General features: G+C 48.8%; 1 protein-coding gene across 6 annotated transcripts in view; it reads left to right on the plus strand.

Annotated features, from left to right (window-relative positions):
* ARHGEF10L (Rho guanine nucleotide exchange factor 10 like) overlaps window positions 1-16,521 on the plus strand; it is a 191,160-nt gene that overhangs the window by 21,488 nt on the left and 153,151 nt on the right. For 3 of the 6 annotated variants that reach the window (XM_073316328.2, XM_073316329.2, XM_073316336.2), the window contains exons 1-2: window positions 7,998-8,419; window positions 9,032-9,251. The exons of 1 other annotated variant lie outside the window; for it this stretch is intronic. In XM_073316328.2, coding sequence (XP_073172429.1) covers window positions 9,189-9,251 — 63 coding nt within the window. In that variant the 5' untranslated portion in view covers window positions 7,998-8,419; window positions 9,032-9,188. Of the gene's footprint in view, window positions 1-7,997; window positions 8,420-9,031; window positions 9,252-16,521 lie in introns of those variants that run through there. 2 more of the 6 variants (XM_073316337.2, XM_073316331.2) reach the window with 2 other exon arrangements.

Below are 16,521 nucleotides of genomic sequence, written 5' to 3' on the forward strand. Positions count from 1 at the left end.
TCACTTACGAGCAGTCAGTCATCCTCATACTCAGCAGCAGTACAGCACGCTTCAGCCACAGATCTCACAGTGCTTTACAAGGGTGGAATGTGCCCTGTTGTACAGAAGGGAAGCACGATGGGGCTAATGCATAGGTAAACTCTCAAAATAGCTTTGTGGGGAAAAAAAAAAGTAGCAAGTTGCTTTGTCTCTCTCTGAGGATTTCAGTTGTGCTCCGTTGACAAGGGAAAAAATAGCAGGCTCGCCTCTCAGTCGGCCTAAATTGCCATGGCTCCAATAGACCGACTGACACTGCCTGACAGTCCGCTGTTTCCTCTGTCTGCTTTGCACACGGGTGCTGGGATGGGTGAGTCCAGCTGGCTCCTTTCCATCTCTGGCCTCCTGGCCGATAATCCAGGCTCGGTTACCCCTGGGCCGGTTTGGTGCCTCCTCACTGTGGCCTTTGGTGACCCGAATGCAGCTGGCCGGCCATCGGTGGGTTAGTGTGGGTGGAGCTCGCTGTAATGCAGTAAGCTGTTCTGCCACTGGGGCCCGAGAGGAAAGAGAATTTGCACCTGCTTCTGCAGGGTGATTGGGATGAAACCTGCTCTTTTTCACCAACATCAGCAGAAAAACTGCCTATCCGCCGGCTTCTCTGCTCTCTGACATCAGCACGAAGCAGGGAAAGCGCCATTGGAGTAGAGCGGTGTAAGACCAGTCAGTGCAGAGTGATACTCGGACCGGCGTGGGAGCCGCAAGTGGCTCTTCACTGCGTCTCCTGCTGCTCCTTGCGGCACATGAGATTAAAACACTGTATGATTTAATGATTAACCAATCAGGGGGCTTTTTCGATGTTATTAACCAATTAAATGATTAACTTGCACTAACGTACTTGCTGTGAGAATAATATAAAACTAAATATTTCCCCACCACGCTGTTTAACTATGATTCGTGCTATAGTAAATGAAACCGAGCACTCACACTACTTGGTTCCTGAACCACAGAGGTCTGAGTATCCCTGAATTAATGGAAAGGGAGACACCGGGAGCAGGACTGGTGAGTAGCACTGTGTCCTGCTTCATTAGCTACTTTTTAGAGAACAGCCACATTTGAAGTGATTTGCCTGATATTACAGAGGGAGTTGATGGCAGGGGTGGGGCGAGACCTACATCTCCTAGCTTTCAGTTCAAAATGCTGGCCTTACTCCTGATTTGGTTTGGCATTTTATCTTTTGACAATCACTTACTCTATGCTTTCTCTTCCTCTTTCTTTTCCTTCTCCCCTTTGTTTGCATTTCTATTGTCTAATGTGAACGTCTCCCTGTGCTATAAGTCACTTCTGGTGGTGGCTCTGGTATTTCATAAAGGAAATAATTAAAATCCCATTGATCTCTTCCGTAGGCTGATGTTTTTGTAAATTGTCTGCCCTTAGAGCTAATACAGAGCACACAACGACAATACTTAGAAATAATCTTATCTCACCTGCCTTAAAAATGATATGACAGAGCTGGGAAGGTTTCCATGTGTTTAATACTTGCCTCGCTACGAACTGCCTAGCAGTCAAATAAGGAAATCCTGGAGCTGATAGGAACCCAATTGCCAATACATCCTTTTCTAACTGGTCTATGGATGGCTGCCCCACCCAACCCACTCTGAGAGAATCCATGAAATATGTAGATTTAAAACTCAGCCCCTTTCCTGAAGATGGTTTTATTAACAGACAAATTCACAAAGATCAGCTCAAGTCTCCTCCCAGGGCTTGGCTGCTCCTAGGTTCCTCTCTCAGGACTGATTAGCCCATACCCTGGGTCAGCGTTTCTCAGATGCAGCCACCAGGGGCTTTTCTCGCAGCCACAGCCTCCTGGGCGGTGATTTGGGGGGGAGGAAGCAATGGCCCCTCACCCGGGGGCCCCAGCAGGAATTGGGCCTTTCCCCCTTCTGGAGACACAAACACTGGAGGAGCAGGCAGGCACTGAGTTCCTGGAAGTGGCGGGGTCAGACTTCAACCCTGGGGTGGCGGGCAGCAGGCCACAGGGCTTTTGGCTCCAGACACATGGTGGCTCCCTCCCGCAGGTGTGGGGCTTCGGGCTCTGGACCCCAGGCTCTGGCCCCTGGGCTCACCCCCCCCCCGTCACCTCTGGCCCCTGCTGCCTCCCTACCCACCTCCCCATCCAGGGCTTAATTTGTCCCTCATCAACCAGCTGGGAGGCAGTGAAAAGTGATATTAACATACAAGTATCACTTTTCACAGCAGCAGGCTTACTAGCTAGCAAGTCTAAAAAAAAAAAAAAAAAAAAGCAAAAGAATGAACAACAAAAAAGACAAGAACATGCAAAGCACCTTATTTGTGTTTCTATTCTGTTTGGGTCCAGTAAAGAATCGAGACAATCATACATGATTTTTATTATTGAGTCTGCAAAAAGACCCTATATAAATAAATTCCAATGACTTGAACATGTGTATGTCCATCTTTACTTGTTTTTTCTCAAGTTAATTAAGTATTTTTGGAAAAATTGTCAGAGCAGCCACCAGCAAGAGGTGGTGGCCATACTTTGAGGCCACTAACAAATTTGTTGTGAGAACCCCTGTCCAAGATCCTCTCTCTCTAGAGAACCACCCCCACCATCCTATGCCCATGTGGAGTAAGGAGCCACCTTCCTCAGTTGGTCACTGGAACATTTAACATGTTCCCAGTGGGATCAACACGTACTAACAGGGTGGGATGTCCCCAGCAAACAGTGGTGTGCTGGTGCATGGTCTTATCTTTCCAACAATTTGAGTCTATGATTTTTAAGTGACAAACATTTTCTTTTTTTTTGGTCTTAGCTCATTTTAAATCCATTGCTTACCTGCCCATTTGATGTATTTTTAATCCTCATAACCTTACTAGAGAATCCTTCCTTCCCCTCAATCTGAGCACTCCGGTATGTTGGAGAAGGGGACTATGTGAGGTTGAACAATTTAACCCCAAATCTCAAACCCATAGTTCATGGCTGATCCTCACCCACAAAATCTCAAATACCCCCCCTTAAATTCCAATAAAATAACATTTATGGGAGAGATTTTCCAAAGCATCTAAGGGATTTAGGGGCATAAATGTCAGTGAAGACAATGGGACATATGCTCCTAAATGCCTTAGGTGCATGGGAAACTCTCCTTTTACAACAACTAATCCCCACAAACAAAGGGGATGATTCTCACTTACTTGCGCTTGGCTCAGTGGGTGAGGACTTTAAATACTCTTTGTACTTTCTGCACTCTTGGGCTGTTCAGGGCCCTGCCAAGTCCCGGGTGTAGGTCAGAGCAGTCTCAGGGCTGCTCTAACATAAGCTTTGTTCCCAATGGTCCCCAGATGTCATTGGAGGAAGAAAACAGCCATGCCATTACCCTGATATGCCCTTGTGACGGAAGCAGAGCCAGGTAGAGTCCTTACAACAGCTGTATTTTTGGGTGGAAGGCGGGGGGACAGTGGGGGTGGATTTTCACCCCTTCAGGTCTTCCTTACAGTGCTGTCAAAGGTCCTTGGCCTAACTGAGAGTCTTGACCAAGCCGAACTGTCAGACCAATAGTAATTGTCAGCCTTGTTCCCTCGCCCACTCTTGTCCTGAGTCCCGCAGAGTTCTCACTGCATGATTCCTCCTATGGGAGCAGGGTTTGCAGTCACGACGAAGGACAGGATCTCTCAGCCTCTGATGTGATCACTGCCGGCTGGATTAGCCTCACCCCCACGCCACCCAAAACGTGATCTGGATCCAGGGAAGCCTGCGGCTCCAGTGATGCGGTTTGGGCCCTTCCCTTCTACGTCACCACCGCGAGGGCTTTGGACAGGGCAGTGAAAAGCCAGTGACGCTGGAGCATAAGCAGCAGCGGGTTCTGCAATGCTGCGTGTTTATTCCATGATGAACTGCAAGGCCCCGGGGGTGTGGAATTCCCTGGTGAGGCTCCATCCAAAAGAGACGCGATCGCTCACCACTGTGCTCATATGAACCAGGAGATGGCCCCTAGTGCGACCAGGTTTACCCAGCATCTGCTACCCAGGAGACCCTTTCTCAAGAGCCAATGGCAGAATCCACCACATGGGCTCACTGGCTTGTTAGTTCTCAGCCGGCTGGTTTACCCTGCCGCTCCCAGAGTTGCTTATGTGGGTACCCTGTTTTCTCTTCCCATCGTGGTATTTCCTGTCATGCAATGGCTGACTCATGCTGCCAGGATCAGAGCATCTTTTCTCCTTGGCTTCATGGAAAATTAGGTCTAGAAGTTTCAAAACAGCAGGGTCATTAGGGTAACATTGCTCAATTGTTCGCTCTCTTCAGGATTCTGCCAGCTCTGTTCCTTCACTTTGCCTGCTTTACACTGGCTGTTTTTTTTTTTTATGGCTGTTTTTTTTAGTTTAAACTAAATAGTTTTAGTTCATTTATTAATCTCTTCAGAATAACAAGTGAATGGCTCCCTCTGAGGGTGGATCTTCTCTAGGTCATATAATGCTTTCTTACCTTTGGCTAACACATGGTAACTAACGTGAGTTAAAGTCCTAGTGAGGACAAGATGGTTTGTCATTTTTCATGTGTGTCAGCAGGTTGAAGTAAAGACTGTTGGGGAGTCTGGGGTTTAACTTGACCTGTTAACACACACACACACGTGAAAACTACAAACTTCCTTGTCTTCACTAGGATTTTAACTCCTGTCATTTACCACGTGAACTAACATGAGGTAAGAACGCACCTTTATTCCTAGTGAAGACAAGGCTCGAGGGTGGGGCCCAGAGCCCAGCTCTCAGCTAAATCTTTCTGCTCTGTTGCTCTTCCCAAACACAATAGGGTTAACGTTGTCTTGCACGTTACCCCTCTGCTCTGATTTCTGTGGCCTTGGTGGTTGTTTTGCTTCCTGCTGTTACTGATTTTGGTTTTAAGACATTGTGAAAATGTTGTGGGGCTGGGTGTGGTGTGTTTTTCAATCTTGAAAAAAAAAATAATTTCAAGATTTTCCACATTCCCCCTCCCCCCCATTTTTAACCAGCTCTACCTACTGCCAGATGGAATCACTTATGCTTGTGCAAAGTGAGTGTGCGAGCGTGGAGGGTTCTGAGTTGATAGCATTTTACCCACGCTTTGCACAGCACTAGTGCGAGTAACGATAAAAGACAACACCACACAAGGCACTGGAGGTTCAGGCCATAGGTTGAATTCTGGGGGTGAGTCAATTTCACAGCATCATAAAATGGTAGGACTGGAAGGGACCTCGAGAGGTCATCTACTCCAGTCTCCTGCACTCATGGCAGGACGAAGTATTATCTAGACCAGTGGTTCTCAAACTTTTCTGCTGGTGACCCCTTTCAAATAGCAAGCCTCTGCATGCGACTCCCCTTATAAATTAAAAACACTTTTTAAATATATTTAACACCATTAGAAATGCAGGATGCAAAATGGGGTTTGGGGTGGAGGCTGACACCTCGTGCCCCCCCCCGTAATAACCTCTCGATCCCCTGAGGGGTCCAAACCCCCAGTTTGAGAACCCCTGGTCTAGATCATCCCTGGCAGGTGTTTGTCTGACCTTCTGACCTGTTTTTAAAAATCTCCAATGATGGAGATTCCACAACCTCCCTAGGCAATTTATTCCAGTGCTTCACCACCCTGACATTTAGGAAGCTTTTCTAAATGTCCAACCTAAACTGCCCTTGCTGCAATTTAAGCCCGTTGCTTCTTGTCCTATCCTCAGAGGTTAAGGAGAACAATTTTTCTCCCTCCTCCTCGTAACAACCTGTTATGTACTTGAAAACTGTTGACATGTCCCCTCTGTCTTCTCTTCTCCAGACTAAACAAACCCAATTTTTTCAATCTTCCCTCCAAGGTCATGTTTTCTAGACCTTTAATCATTTTTGTTGCTCTTCTCTGGACTTTCTCCAGTTTGTCCACCTCTTTCCTGAAATGTGGCCCCAGAACTGGACACAATACTCCAGTTGAGGGCTAATCAGCGCAGAGCAGAGAATTACTTTTCGTGTCTTGCTTACAACACTGCTACTAATACATCCCTGAATGATGTTTGCTTTTTTTGCAACAATGTTACACTGTTGACTCATATTTAGCTTGTGATCCACTTTGACCCCCAGATCTCTTTCCGCAGGACTCCTTCCTAGGCAGTCATTTCCCATTGTATATGTGTGTAACTGATGGTTCCTTCCTAAGTGGAGTACTTTGCATTTGTCCTTACTGAATTTCATCCTATTTACTTTAGACCATTTGTCCAGTTTGTCTAGATCATTTTGAATTTTAATCCTATGCTCCAAAGCACTTGCAATGCCTCCCAGCTTGGCATCGTCCTCAAACTTTATAAGTGCACTCTCTATGCCATTATCTAAATCATTCATGAAGATATTTCTTCCTTCGAAGGTGGATATGTAGGTTTCCACCTGATGTGTGGGGCCTTGGGCTGAGCCCTTAAAAGGCACAATTCTGTCTTATCTAAGGTTCCCAGGGCGTGTTTTGTTAAAGGAGAGGTTTTCCACTGTCTGCTTGGCCACAATTTCCCCCTGGGCATGGCTGTTCAATGTACTTCACGCTGGCTGCTGCCCTTCACGTGAAAGGAGGCTGCTGGCTGCGTTTCAGTGGCACGGTGGTTAATAGGGACTGAAACAGGTTTGTTCCTTCCGTGTGCTATAAAAATGGAAAACGTTATTTATTATAAACATGCCCATTTCCTTTAATTAATTAGTTAATTAATTCCCATGTCGCCTGTCGCTTCTCAAGAGCTCAGTAAAGATAATAAATGGACCTGCCCACCTCTTTGGACAAACTTTCCCCTCTTCTTCCAGCCCTAAACCCCAATCGCCTCTCTCCAAATCTGTTATACCCTGTAGCAAAATTCCAGGGCGAGAATAGCGTGTGTGTGTGTGTGTGGGGGTGTGTGTGGGGGTGGGGGTTTGCAGGTCAGGATTGAGGGGCAGTGGCAGAGTTGTAGGGGGCTCAGGACTCAAGTAACAGAAGACACCAGGGTGGAGAAAAACGAGGACAGAATTGAGGAGCATTGGCAGAGCTGTGTGTGGGGAGCCAGGAGCTGGGATAACGGGGGGGCTGCAGGGCAGGATTGAGTAGGGTTGCCAACCCTCCAGGATTGGCCTGGAGTCTCCAGGAATTAAAGATTAACCTTTAATTAAAGATTACATCATGTGATTAAATTTCCAGGAATATGTCCCACCAAATTTAGCAAACCTATCATTGAGGGGCAGTGGCAGAGCTGTCTGGGAGCTGGTTGTTGGGAATAGGGTGACCAGATGTCCCGATTTTATAGGGACAGTCCTGATGTTTCGGCCTTTTTCTTATCTAGGTGCCTATTACCCCCCACCCCCACCCCCACCCCGCTTTTTCACCCTTGCTATCTGGTCATCCTAGTTGGGAGCTGCAAAATCTTCTTGCCACCAGGACACCCTGACACGGGGGAACAGGCCCTGAAGTGGGGGGTGTGTGCGCATGGGGGTGTGTAACAGGTGGCCAGCGCAACGCCCTCCGTCCAGACCACTGTCCACCGGCCGCGGCTGTGTTCTGAGATTGCTGGTCCTCAGCAGCTTGCTGCGCCTCCCAAATGAACAAGAAGAGGGGCTAAAAATCAGTCGCCCTGGGGTGCAGTGGGAGAGTTTGGCCCACGGGTGCGCGCGCCCCCCAGATTTGGCCCTGCACCGGGCACAGCCAGCTGGGTGCTGGGGTCAGCTGGTAGGGTGACCTGACAGCTGACCTGACAGCAAATGTGAAAAATCGGGACAGAGGGTGGGGGGTAACATAAGAAAAGGTCCCCCAAAATCAGGACCGTCCCCACACAATCGGGACATCTGGTCACCCTATCAGCCGGGGAGGGGGTGAGGAGCCCATGAGAGATTGCATGGGGGGGCCTGATCGGGCTGGTGTAAATCAGGAGTGACACCGGAGTCGCTCCGGTGCAAAGCCGGACCGGGCCATGCCCCAGCGTGGGGCTTGTGACGTGGACCGCTGCGGCCCGGGGCGCTGCTCCTGAATATTCATCGCGCCGGCCGGCCGGGAGCCAAGCGGCCCTGCCGACGGGGGTGGGCAGCAGCGCGCTGCCGTTGGCTGCCGGGGAGGCTCACGGCACCGGGAGCAGCCGAGGGGTTTGGCCGGGAGCGGAGGGAGAGGTTGCGGGAGGGACACGCACGCACCCCCGCAGCTTGGGTGGGTCCTGTGCACGGACTAGAGCGGAGCTGGAAAAGCCCAGAGCAGCTTGGAGCCGGGGCTGCTGCTAGCGGATGAGACCCTCCCCCGCGGCCTTTGGGAGATGGCAGGGGGAGGAGAGACTTAGAGGAGACACACGAGTGTGTGTGTGAGTGTGCAAGGAGCGATCTGCCTTGTCAGTCGGAGCATGGGCTGCTGCTGGGAGCCTTCTGCTCGGCTGCCTGCTCCTTTGTAACATCACAACAAAGGCTGTGGCGTGTAACTGGGGTAAGTGACCGCTCCGATTCCCTCCTGCTTCTTTCCAGCGCCAGCCCAGCCTGGGTTAGATGTGGCTATGTCGATTGCAGGCATGGCAACAAGACCCCCCTCCCCACCCCAAGAAAACAGACAGCTTGACTGGCTAAGGAATGGACCCCAGAGCCCAGCCCCTGGCTTGAAAATCCTGCTCAGCTGCAGGATTTGGGGGGCTAGGCTGTGACCGCCCTTATTGCCACATGCTGGGAATACAGGCACAAAGCCGGAGGAAATGTAACCTCTCCCAGATCAGCGAAAACGTCTGGCCGTGTCAGGGCTGCGGTGGCTAGCTAACCCTGCTGGGTGAAATAAGGCCTATCCCAGGGCCGGGGAGGCGGGAGGAAGTGGGATGTCTGCATGGATGGTTGCATCTTTTTAGGGTAAGGTCGCCTCTTTCGTGCTATTGTGGGCAAAACTCCGGGCCAGGGGGTCGTGGTAATGAGGGCATGGCAGATCCTCCCTGGGGTGGTTAATTAAAATGTTGCAAACACTGAGGTTTCTGAAGGAAAGGGGAAGGCTCAGAAAAATAGTGATAATGTTTTATCATCATCTCTGAAAGTTTTCATGTCCTTTTGATGCTGATAGACAGTGCCAGGTCAGCCGCTCTGGAGAAGGGGAGTTTGCCCAGGCAGGATCTGCTCTACAGCCAGAACGTGTAGGAGCTTCTCCTTACTAATCCATCCGTGGGCCTCAACCTTATCCTGGAGAGCTCACCCGTAGGGCTCAGGGGAGTTCAGTTTCCATGGCCCGGTGTGTCCTTGGCCTTTCTGCGGAGTCTGCTAACAGGAGGCCACTTACCACTAAGGTCTGGTCTATGCAGTTTTTGTACTGGGTTAACTGTGTCTGTGAGGGGAGTGATTGTGTTTAAATGCAATAGGTAAATCGGTACAATCCCTAGCACATGCAGTTATACAGGATAGAGGTGCCTTATCGTGGTAGAATTTATTCTCCTAAATGTACAAGAATGAGGTATATTATAAATGGGCCTTTAAACTGGTATAAATGGGTCCTCACTGGAGGGTTGGGATGATTTAACTACAGATTTCCAAGGGATATAGTTAAAGTGGTACAAAACCTGTGTTTACATACTCATAGACTTTGTCTATGATTGGCAGAGGGGTTACTTGCCCACTTCATTTTGAATGGTTTCTTGCAACGTGTCACCTTGTATTTAGCTGTGACATACTGAGTACCTTTCCCAGACCTGAAGAAGAGCTCTGTGGAGCGCCAAAGCTCGTCCCTTTTACCAACAGATGTTGGTCCAATAAAAGATATCCTCTCACCCACCTTGTTTCTCTGTTATACACCCTGTCTCGTATAGATGTGACTGGGAAACTGCATATATGTCACAGACCTTACCTCTACATCCGATTAAGTATTAATAGCATCCTGCCCCGAGATCTGCCTATGCGGCACCGTAACTGCTCACCTGTTGCTTGGAGTTTAGCATGATTTAATACAGCAGAAAAATGAGATTAAAACCACTTAAAGTTGTTGCTGGAACCAGCTCCAAACATGGTTTAAGATACGGGTGCTTTTTCATAGATTATAAAGTCAGAATGGATCACTGTGATCATTTATCTGAGCTCCTGCATAACACAGGCCATAGCCCTTCCCCAAAATAATCCCTCTTCGAAAAACATCCAGTCTTAATTTAAAAGTTTCCAATTGTGGAGATTCCACCCCAAGCCTTGATAAGTTGTTCCAATGGCTAATTGCCCTTGCTGTTAAAAATTTACATTTTATTTCCTGTCTGAATTTGTCTAGGTTCACCTTCCAGCCACGGGATCTGGTTGTTATTGAAACACCTCTGAGATCTCGCTCTGTATTGGATCCTTTTCATTTTGCATACAAAGTTAACCAAATTAATGACACTGGAGGAAGGAGGGAGGGGGAAAGAACAAACTGGCTTCTAAAAATCTTGCAGTGCTAATGGGGCCTTATCAAAGTGGATGGGTCAAACTCTGGACCTGTCTGCTGCGGCTGTAACTTACATCTGTTCACCAAAGGTGAAATTCAGCCCTCCGCAGGCAGCCAGCGCAATGCCCAGCCATAAATAAAACCCTGTTTTGAGGGCTTAAACGGGAAACACCTGATTCATAGGCCTTGTGCCAATCCACCGTGCCAGGGCTGTTTTCCCACCCCAAAGTCACCCAGAGCGGTATCCACAGCCCACTGAACACGCAAAGTGTTTTGGAAAAAATGCTGCACTATTTTTAAAAGTTACTCACCAGCCCTGCACTTGTGATGAGCAATGTGACGGACATAGATCAGTGGACTGAAGTGAGCACGTGCAAGCTAACACAGTGCAAAATCTGGGGCCTTTCCGGGTACGGGCCAAGGTAAATATTTCCTCACAGGCGTTTGAAAATAGGGTGGGCAGGGAATTGTAAGTACAGGGAATTATTGGAGAGGGATTTGTGGTGAGTTGTCTTAGATTGATGAATTTAGGCACACAGGTCAGAGCCTCAAAAGTATTTAGTTTCCTAACTTCCATTGAATTCAAATAGTTTCAGTGGATGTTAGGGGCCTAAATACCTTTGAGGGTCTGGGCCCTAGAGCATATGGCTAGAGATGCTCTTTGTAGAATTTTTATGAATCAGAATAAATAAGCACCCTACAATAACAACCCGGTAGATTTCAGAGTAGCAGCTGTGTTAGTCTGTATCTGCAAAAAGAAAAGGAGGACTTGTGGCACCTTAGAGACTAACCAATTTATTTGAGCATAAGCTTTCGTGAGCTACAGCTCACTTCATCGGATGCACTGTCAGCGTGTCTATGTAAGAGAGGAAAACCCATGGGGAGGGGATGAAACAGGTTTTACATTTCAAGCTTCCAAAGAATTATTGCAATGAAACCCCACAAAACTGTTAAAAAATGGCCAGGAATACTTTTGATCATAGCGCTTTAAGAAACAAAAGCATGATGTCAGAGCATGAGGGCAATAAAGGAATGAAGAGGAGTCAAGCCCTTATTTCTAATGAGGACCCTGCTTTGTAAACAGTCAGATTGCCAGGTACCAAGTGGGGGACAGACTGGTAAACATTAGCCGGTGTTTCTCCTGCAGAGGAAGTGCCTTACCAATAAAAAAGGCGAACACTCAGGGAACAGCAAAGACAAGGAGGTGGGGAATCCAGAGCAGAGCCATCTGCTCAAGGGGAATCCCTGAAGAGTGGATAATCAGTCAAAGGCAAGTAGCCAGGCAAGGACAACGGTGATACACTCATTCAGCTGATGAGCTGATCTCGGGACCTGATGATGGCAGAAGCCATCAGGGTTTAGGGCCTGATCCACAGCCAAGGGCAAGTCTGATCATTGGTTTCCATGAGCTTTGGATCACCTCGGTGTGGGGGGGAAAGGGGATGGGCACGTGCACGGAGGGCAGAAGTTAAGAAGATGCACGTGGGTCCTCTGGCGTGTCTGGCTCTGCATCCAAATGTTCCTAGGGCCCCGTTGTGGTACCTGCACAAATGCTGAGTGAAAGGGCTTTGAATGGTGCCCTTTGATCAGTGACATGCACCCCAGGAGAATCGTCAGTTCCTGTGTGCTCCAGCAACGTCTCCCTCCCCTCCAATCCCCACTCCACTGTGCTTCCATCTTGCAGGGCAGATTTCCGCCCTGTCAATTTGACCCTGTAAATGCAGGATCTGCAAGCCCTGTTTAGGTGCGAGCATTTGAACCCTGGGCTCAAACCCTTGGCCAAGCCCAGCTGATCTCTGATGGGTTTTGCCCCATCAAGGCAGGTTCATTGAGAAGAGCTTTTAATGCAGAAAACTGGGGGAAAGTATCTTTACTCGTGGTATAGCTGCATCGAGGCTCTCCAGCTGAGAGCGGGGTCCCAATGTTTACGTACAGTGCCTAGCACATAGTGAGAGATAGTCCCTGCCTCAAAGAGCCTCCAGGCTACATAGACAAAGGGTGGGAAAGAGGAGTAGTATTAATCTCCAGGCACAGAGAGATTAAGTGATTTACCCACACCACAAAACCTTCCCATAGTCTTGTCCGATTGGCACAACTCGGGAGGAAGCCCAGGACTAGAGCAACAGGGGGTACTGTTGGTCAGGACTGAGGGTGCATAAGGCAGAGTTTTTATATTGCTGACCCATGCAATTGTGTCTGGCTCCCGCAACAGGTTTCAAAAGAACAAAGGCTTCCTGTTTTCAGTGGGAGTTCAGGGTGGGGTTTGCATGCGCCCTCAGCGTTGGCCTCACTCTCTTCCCGTTGGAATCAACAGTTGACGGTGGTGGGCTAAGAGTTCGGCCAAGCCCGTTGTTTTGATTCACCGGGGGGTGGAATTCCCCTCTGTACAAGGCCTTCGTACCATTCAGGTTCTACCTCAGACAGTTGGGCTGTACCATGTCAGGCAGGTTTCCAAACTAGGGTTCACAACTGCCTAGCGATCAGTGAAGACTTTGGCAGGGATTTGGTTTTTACCCAAATGCATGTGACATACTGCCCCCTCCCCCAATTCTGGAAGGAGCCCTGGGGTTCAGAAAGTCTGAGATCCTCTGATAAGCAGCATGATCTAGATGGCATAATCGAGATGTGCTCTGAGTGCCACTTAGAACAGGGTAGGAGCCTTTTCTTTCCTTTGTGAGCAAGAACATGTTCAGGGCCTGGGAGAAATGTGCATTTCTAATCTGAGGTTCAACTGCAAGATGCTCAGGGTGGCTCCACATTTGTTCTGTTTGTCTGTGGGATGCGCTTAGATGCCAGGGGCTGGATTTTAAGTCCTGGCTGCCAATGCTGTGCATACAGGTATTTGTATTTGTACAAGTGCATACACACCCATGTGGCTCGCAAGATATTTGTGTGTGCTCATACTGGGATGGTGCACTGGCCTGAGTCACAGGCACAAAAGGGGCATACGCCCAAGTTTTGCATGTGAAATCCAGTGTGTGTGTGGGGGGGGAGGTTGTGTGAAATTTATTTGTGCCAGGCTCTGTGCACCACTATGAACTCCCCAAGAACTCAGGACTGTCACAAACCTCACCACTTTCCGTTCCACGTGCAAGGCGGACTTCTCCGACCTTTCCTTCTCTAATATGAACACTCAGCAACAGCTGTATTTAACAGATAACCGTCAGCCTGCCCCTACCAAAACAGGACACGCCACTCCACACCTTTCTCCCTCTGGGGAGAGGAGAGAACAAACAACAAGTGACAGATGTGTAGTCCTGTTGCTCAATGCAGTGTTGGAAGGCACTCAGATATTGTGGTGATGAGTGTGGATAACAACAGATATAGAATAGAACAGAACTTGCTTTGAGCAGGGGCAAATTTCACCAGGGGTTATGCAGACATGGAAGCTGGAGGGAAATGTGACTTCATGAACAATGAAACCAATGTGTAAATAATGGTGTCCATTAGCTGAGTGTAGCCCATCTCTACCTTTCCATGGTCTTTTGTTTAGCTTCCCATCAAACTTTAAAGGTCACATGTTTTTGGCTTGGTTGGCAATTGAAACTCAAGAATTTTTCTGCCCCCTTTTCACTGTGTTTTCGGAGCTGATGGTGGTTACCGGGGCCTGCACTGTGGAATGTGTGGCCATTGCTGGCTTGGTCAGGCTGGCCAACATTTGCTTAATGTCACAAGTATTTTCTTGGCTTCGGTTGCTGTCCCGCTTCAATCATGCGGCTAATGGATGTTGAAAAACAGGCTGTGCAGGGGATTTGAGCCGCGGCTGCTTCTGGAAAAGGCCTGTTACAACAAACTCGTTTTGTGGCAAATGCAGGACGACATTTCTCTGGGGTGGTGAGGGCGACTGGGAGCAGCTGTAGCCCCATCCCCCTTACATAGGCTCAATGGCCCATAGGCAGGCTGTGCAGATGTTAAGGAGAGAGGGCTGCTTCTGATTCTGTTTCTTTCCTCCCCCACCAGTTGCTCTCACTTGTGCTACCGAGTCTTTAAACCAAGAGTGGGTCGGTGTCTTTCTCAGAGATCTGTTCTAGCTCAGCCAGAAGTTATGGGCTTCATGCAGGGAGTAGTGGGTGAGGTTCTTTGGCCTGGGTTGTGCAGGAGCTCAGACTAGATGATGCTAACAGTGCCTCCTGGCTTTAGAAAGCTATGACTCTCTGTTGCTTTACCATCTGAGGAATCCTCCCATCTCTGCCAGCCCACTTTTTCTGCTGTCATCCTGATCTGAGTCAGTACTGCCTCCTCGTGGCCGGCAGGAGGCGCTCTAACCGCGCTATTGTCACAGCACCGTGTGGCAGGCAGGGGAGCAGCTTCAGAAACTTCCCAGAAGTAATAACTCGGCTTGATCCTGGGCGTTAGTGAGCTCCCCGGTGGGGACAGATCCTGGTCTCCTCCTGGTTGAATTCACTCAGGGCTCCATTCTGCCCCATGCTGAGCATGCCTTACTATGCACCTCACTCCATTGGGCCAGTTTCTGCCTCCTTTCCCTGCTTGGCAAACAGCTTCATTCATTTCCGGGGGTTGCCTGCGGAGCAAGGCACACAGTGCAAGGAGAGGAGACCCAGTCTGGCCCAGTGAAGTCAGCGGAGTAAGGTACTGCTTTGCTTCAGCATGGGGTGGCAGAATCGGGCCCTAGAGAAAGAAAGAGATGACTGCTGGAAGAACACACTCCTTGTGAACTGGCCCTTTCTCAAGGCCTCCTCACTTGGCCCTTCCCCGTCTCAGCACTGCTGATGCAAGAGCCTTCTTCCCTGCATCTCCTGCTGTCTGGAGTAGTCTCCCTGTGTATCTCCCTGCCTTGCCAACTCCCCATTTCTTTTCACTCTCTTCTGATCACATTTTTGCTCCCTTGCTCTGTAGCACGCTTGTCACGTGTATGGTGTGTCATAAGAGCATAAGAACAGCCATATTGGGTCAGACCAAAGGTCCATGTATCCCAGTATCTTGTCTTCCAACAGTGGCCAATGCCAGGTGTCCCAGAGGGAATGAACAGAACAGGTAATCATCAAGTGATCCATCCCCTGTCGCCCATTCCCAGCCTTTGGCAAACAGAGGCTAGGGACACCATCTCTGCCCATCCTGGCTAACAGCCATTGATGGACCTATTCTCCATGAACTTATCTAGTTCTTTTTTGAACCCTGTTATAGTTTTGGCCTTCACAACATCCTCCGGCAAAGAGTTCAGCAGATTGACTGAGTGTTGTGTCCCCTTCTAGTGGCTGATTGAAACAGTGAATAACTGCCTGCTACTGCTCCTAGCTTATGGAGTTAACTCCTCTAGCTCAAGTGCTCTGGTGCTGAAGATCCTAAGGGTTGAACCTTGCTGATGTCCATGTATTGAGGTAGCGTCTAGGAGCCCTAGTCCTGGACCAGGACCCCATTGTGCCAGGTGCTGTACAAACACAGAACAAAGAGATGGTTCCCTACCCCAGAGAGCTGACCACGTAAGTATAGATCAAGAGATGACAGATAGACAGGCAGATGGGGGAGCCCAAGGAAACACTGAGACAGTATGGGTCAGTAGGACAGGCAGTGGTCGCCGCAGACCTGCAGCCGAACCATTTCCAAGTGTTTTGTAAACATCGCGGCAAAGGAGAATTTTAAAGAGGGTTCTGAAGCATAGAGGTAGCTTTGCCGATGCTTACGGGAAGCACTTCCCAAGGGTGAGGGGCAGCCTGGGAGAAAGCACAAAATGTAACAAGTGGGCGATGGAGGCTGGCATGGGTTGATCAGAGGAGGGATTCAACATCTTGATAACAAAAGAGAGATGATAGGTAGAGAAGCAGTGGGGCTAGACAAGCAGTCATTGACCTAATGACTGGATGCTATAATGGATCCACCATACAATGTCATCCAATAAAGCTCTACCTGACCCTCTCTTTCATCTATGGTAGAACCTCCAAGTTACGAACACCTTGGGAATGGAGGTTGTTCGAAACTCTGAAATGTTCATAACGCTGAACAAAACGTTATGGCTGTTCTTTCAAAAGTTCACAAGTGAATATTGACTTAATACAGCTTTGAAACTTTACTATGCAGAAGAAAAACACAGCTTTAAAAAATCTTAATTCAAATGAAAGAAGCACAGAAATGGTTTCCTTTATTTTTTTAAACGTTCCCTTTATTTTTTTAGTAGCTTACGTTTAACACAGCACTGT

This window comes from Lepidochelys kempii, chromosome 18 (assembly GCF_965140285.1).
Source record: "Lepidochelys kempii isolate rLepKem1 chromosome 18, rLepKem1.hap1, whole genome shotgun sequence".
In the NCBI taxonomy this organism is placed as follows: domain Eukaryota; kingdom Metazoa; phylum Chordata; order Testudines; family Cheloniidae; genus Lepidochelys; species Lepidochelys kempii.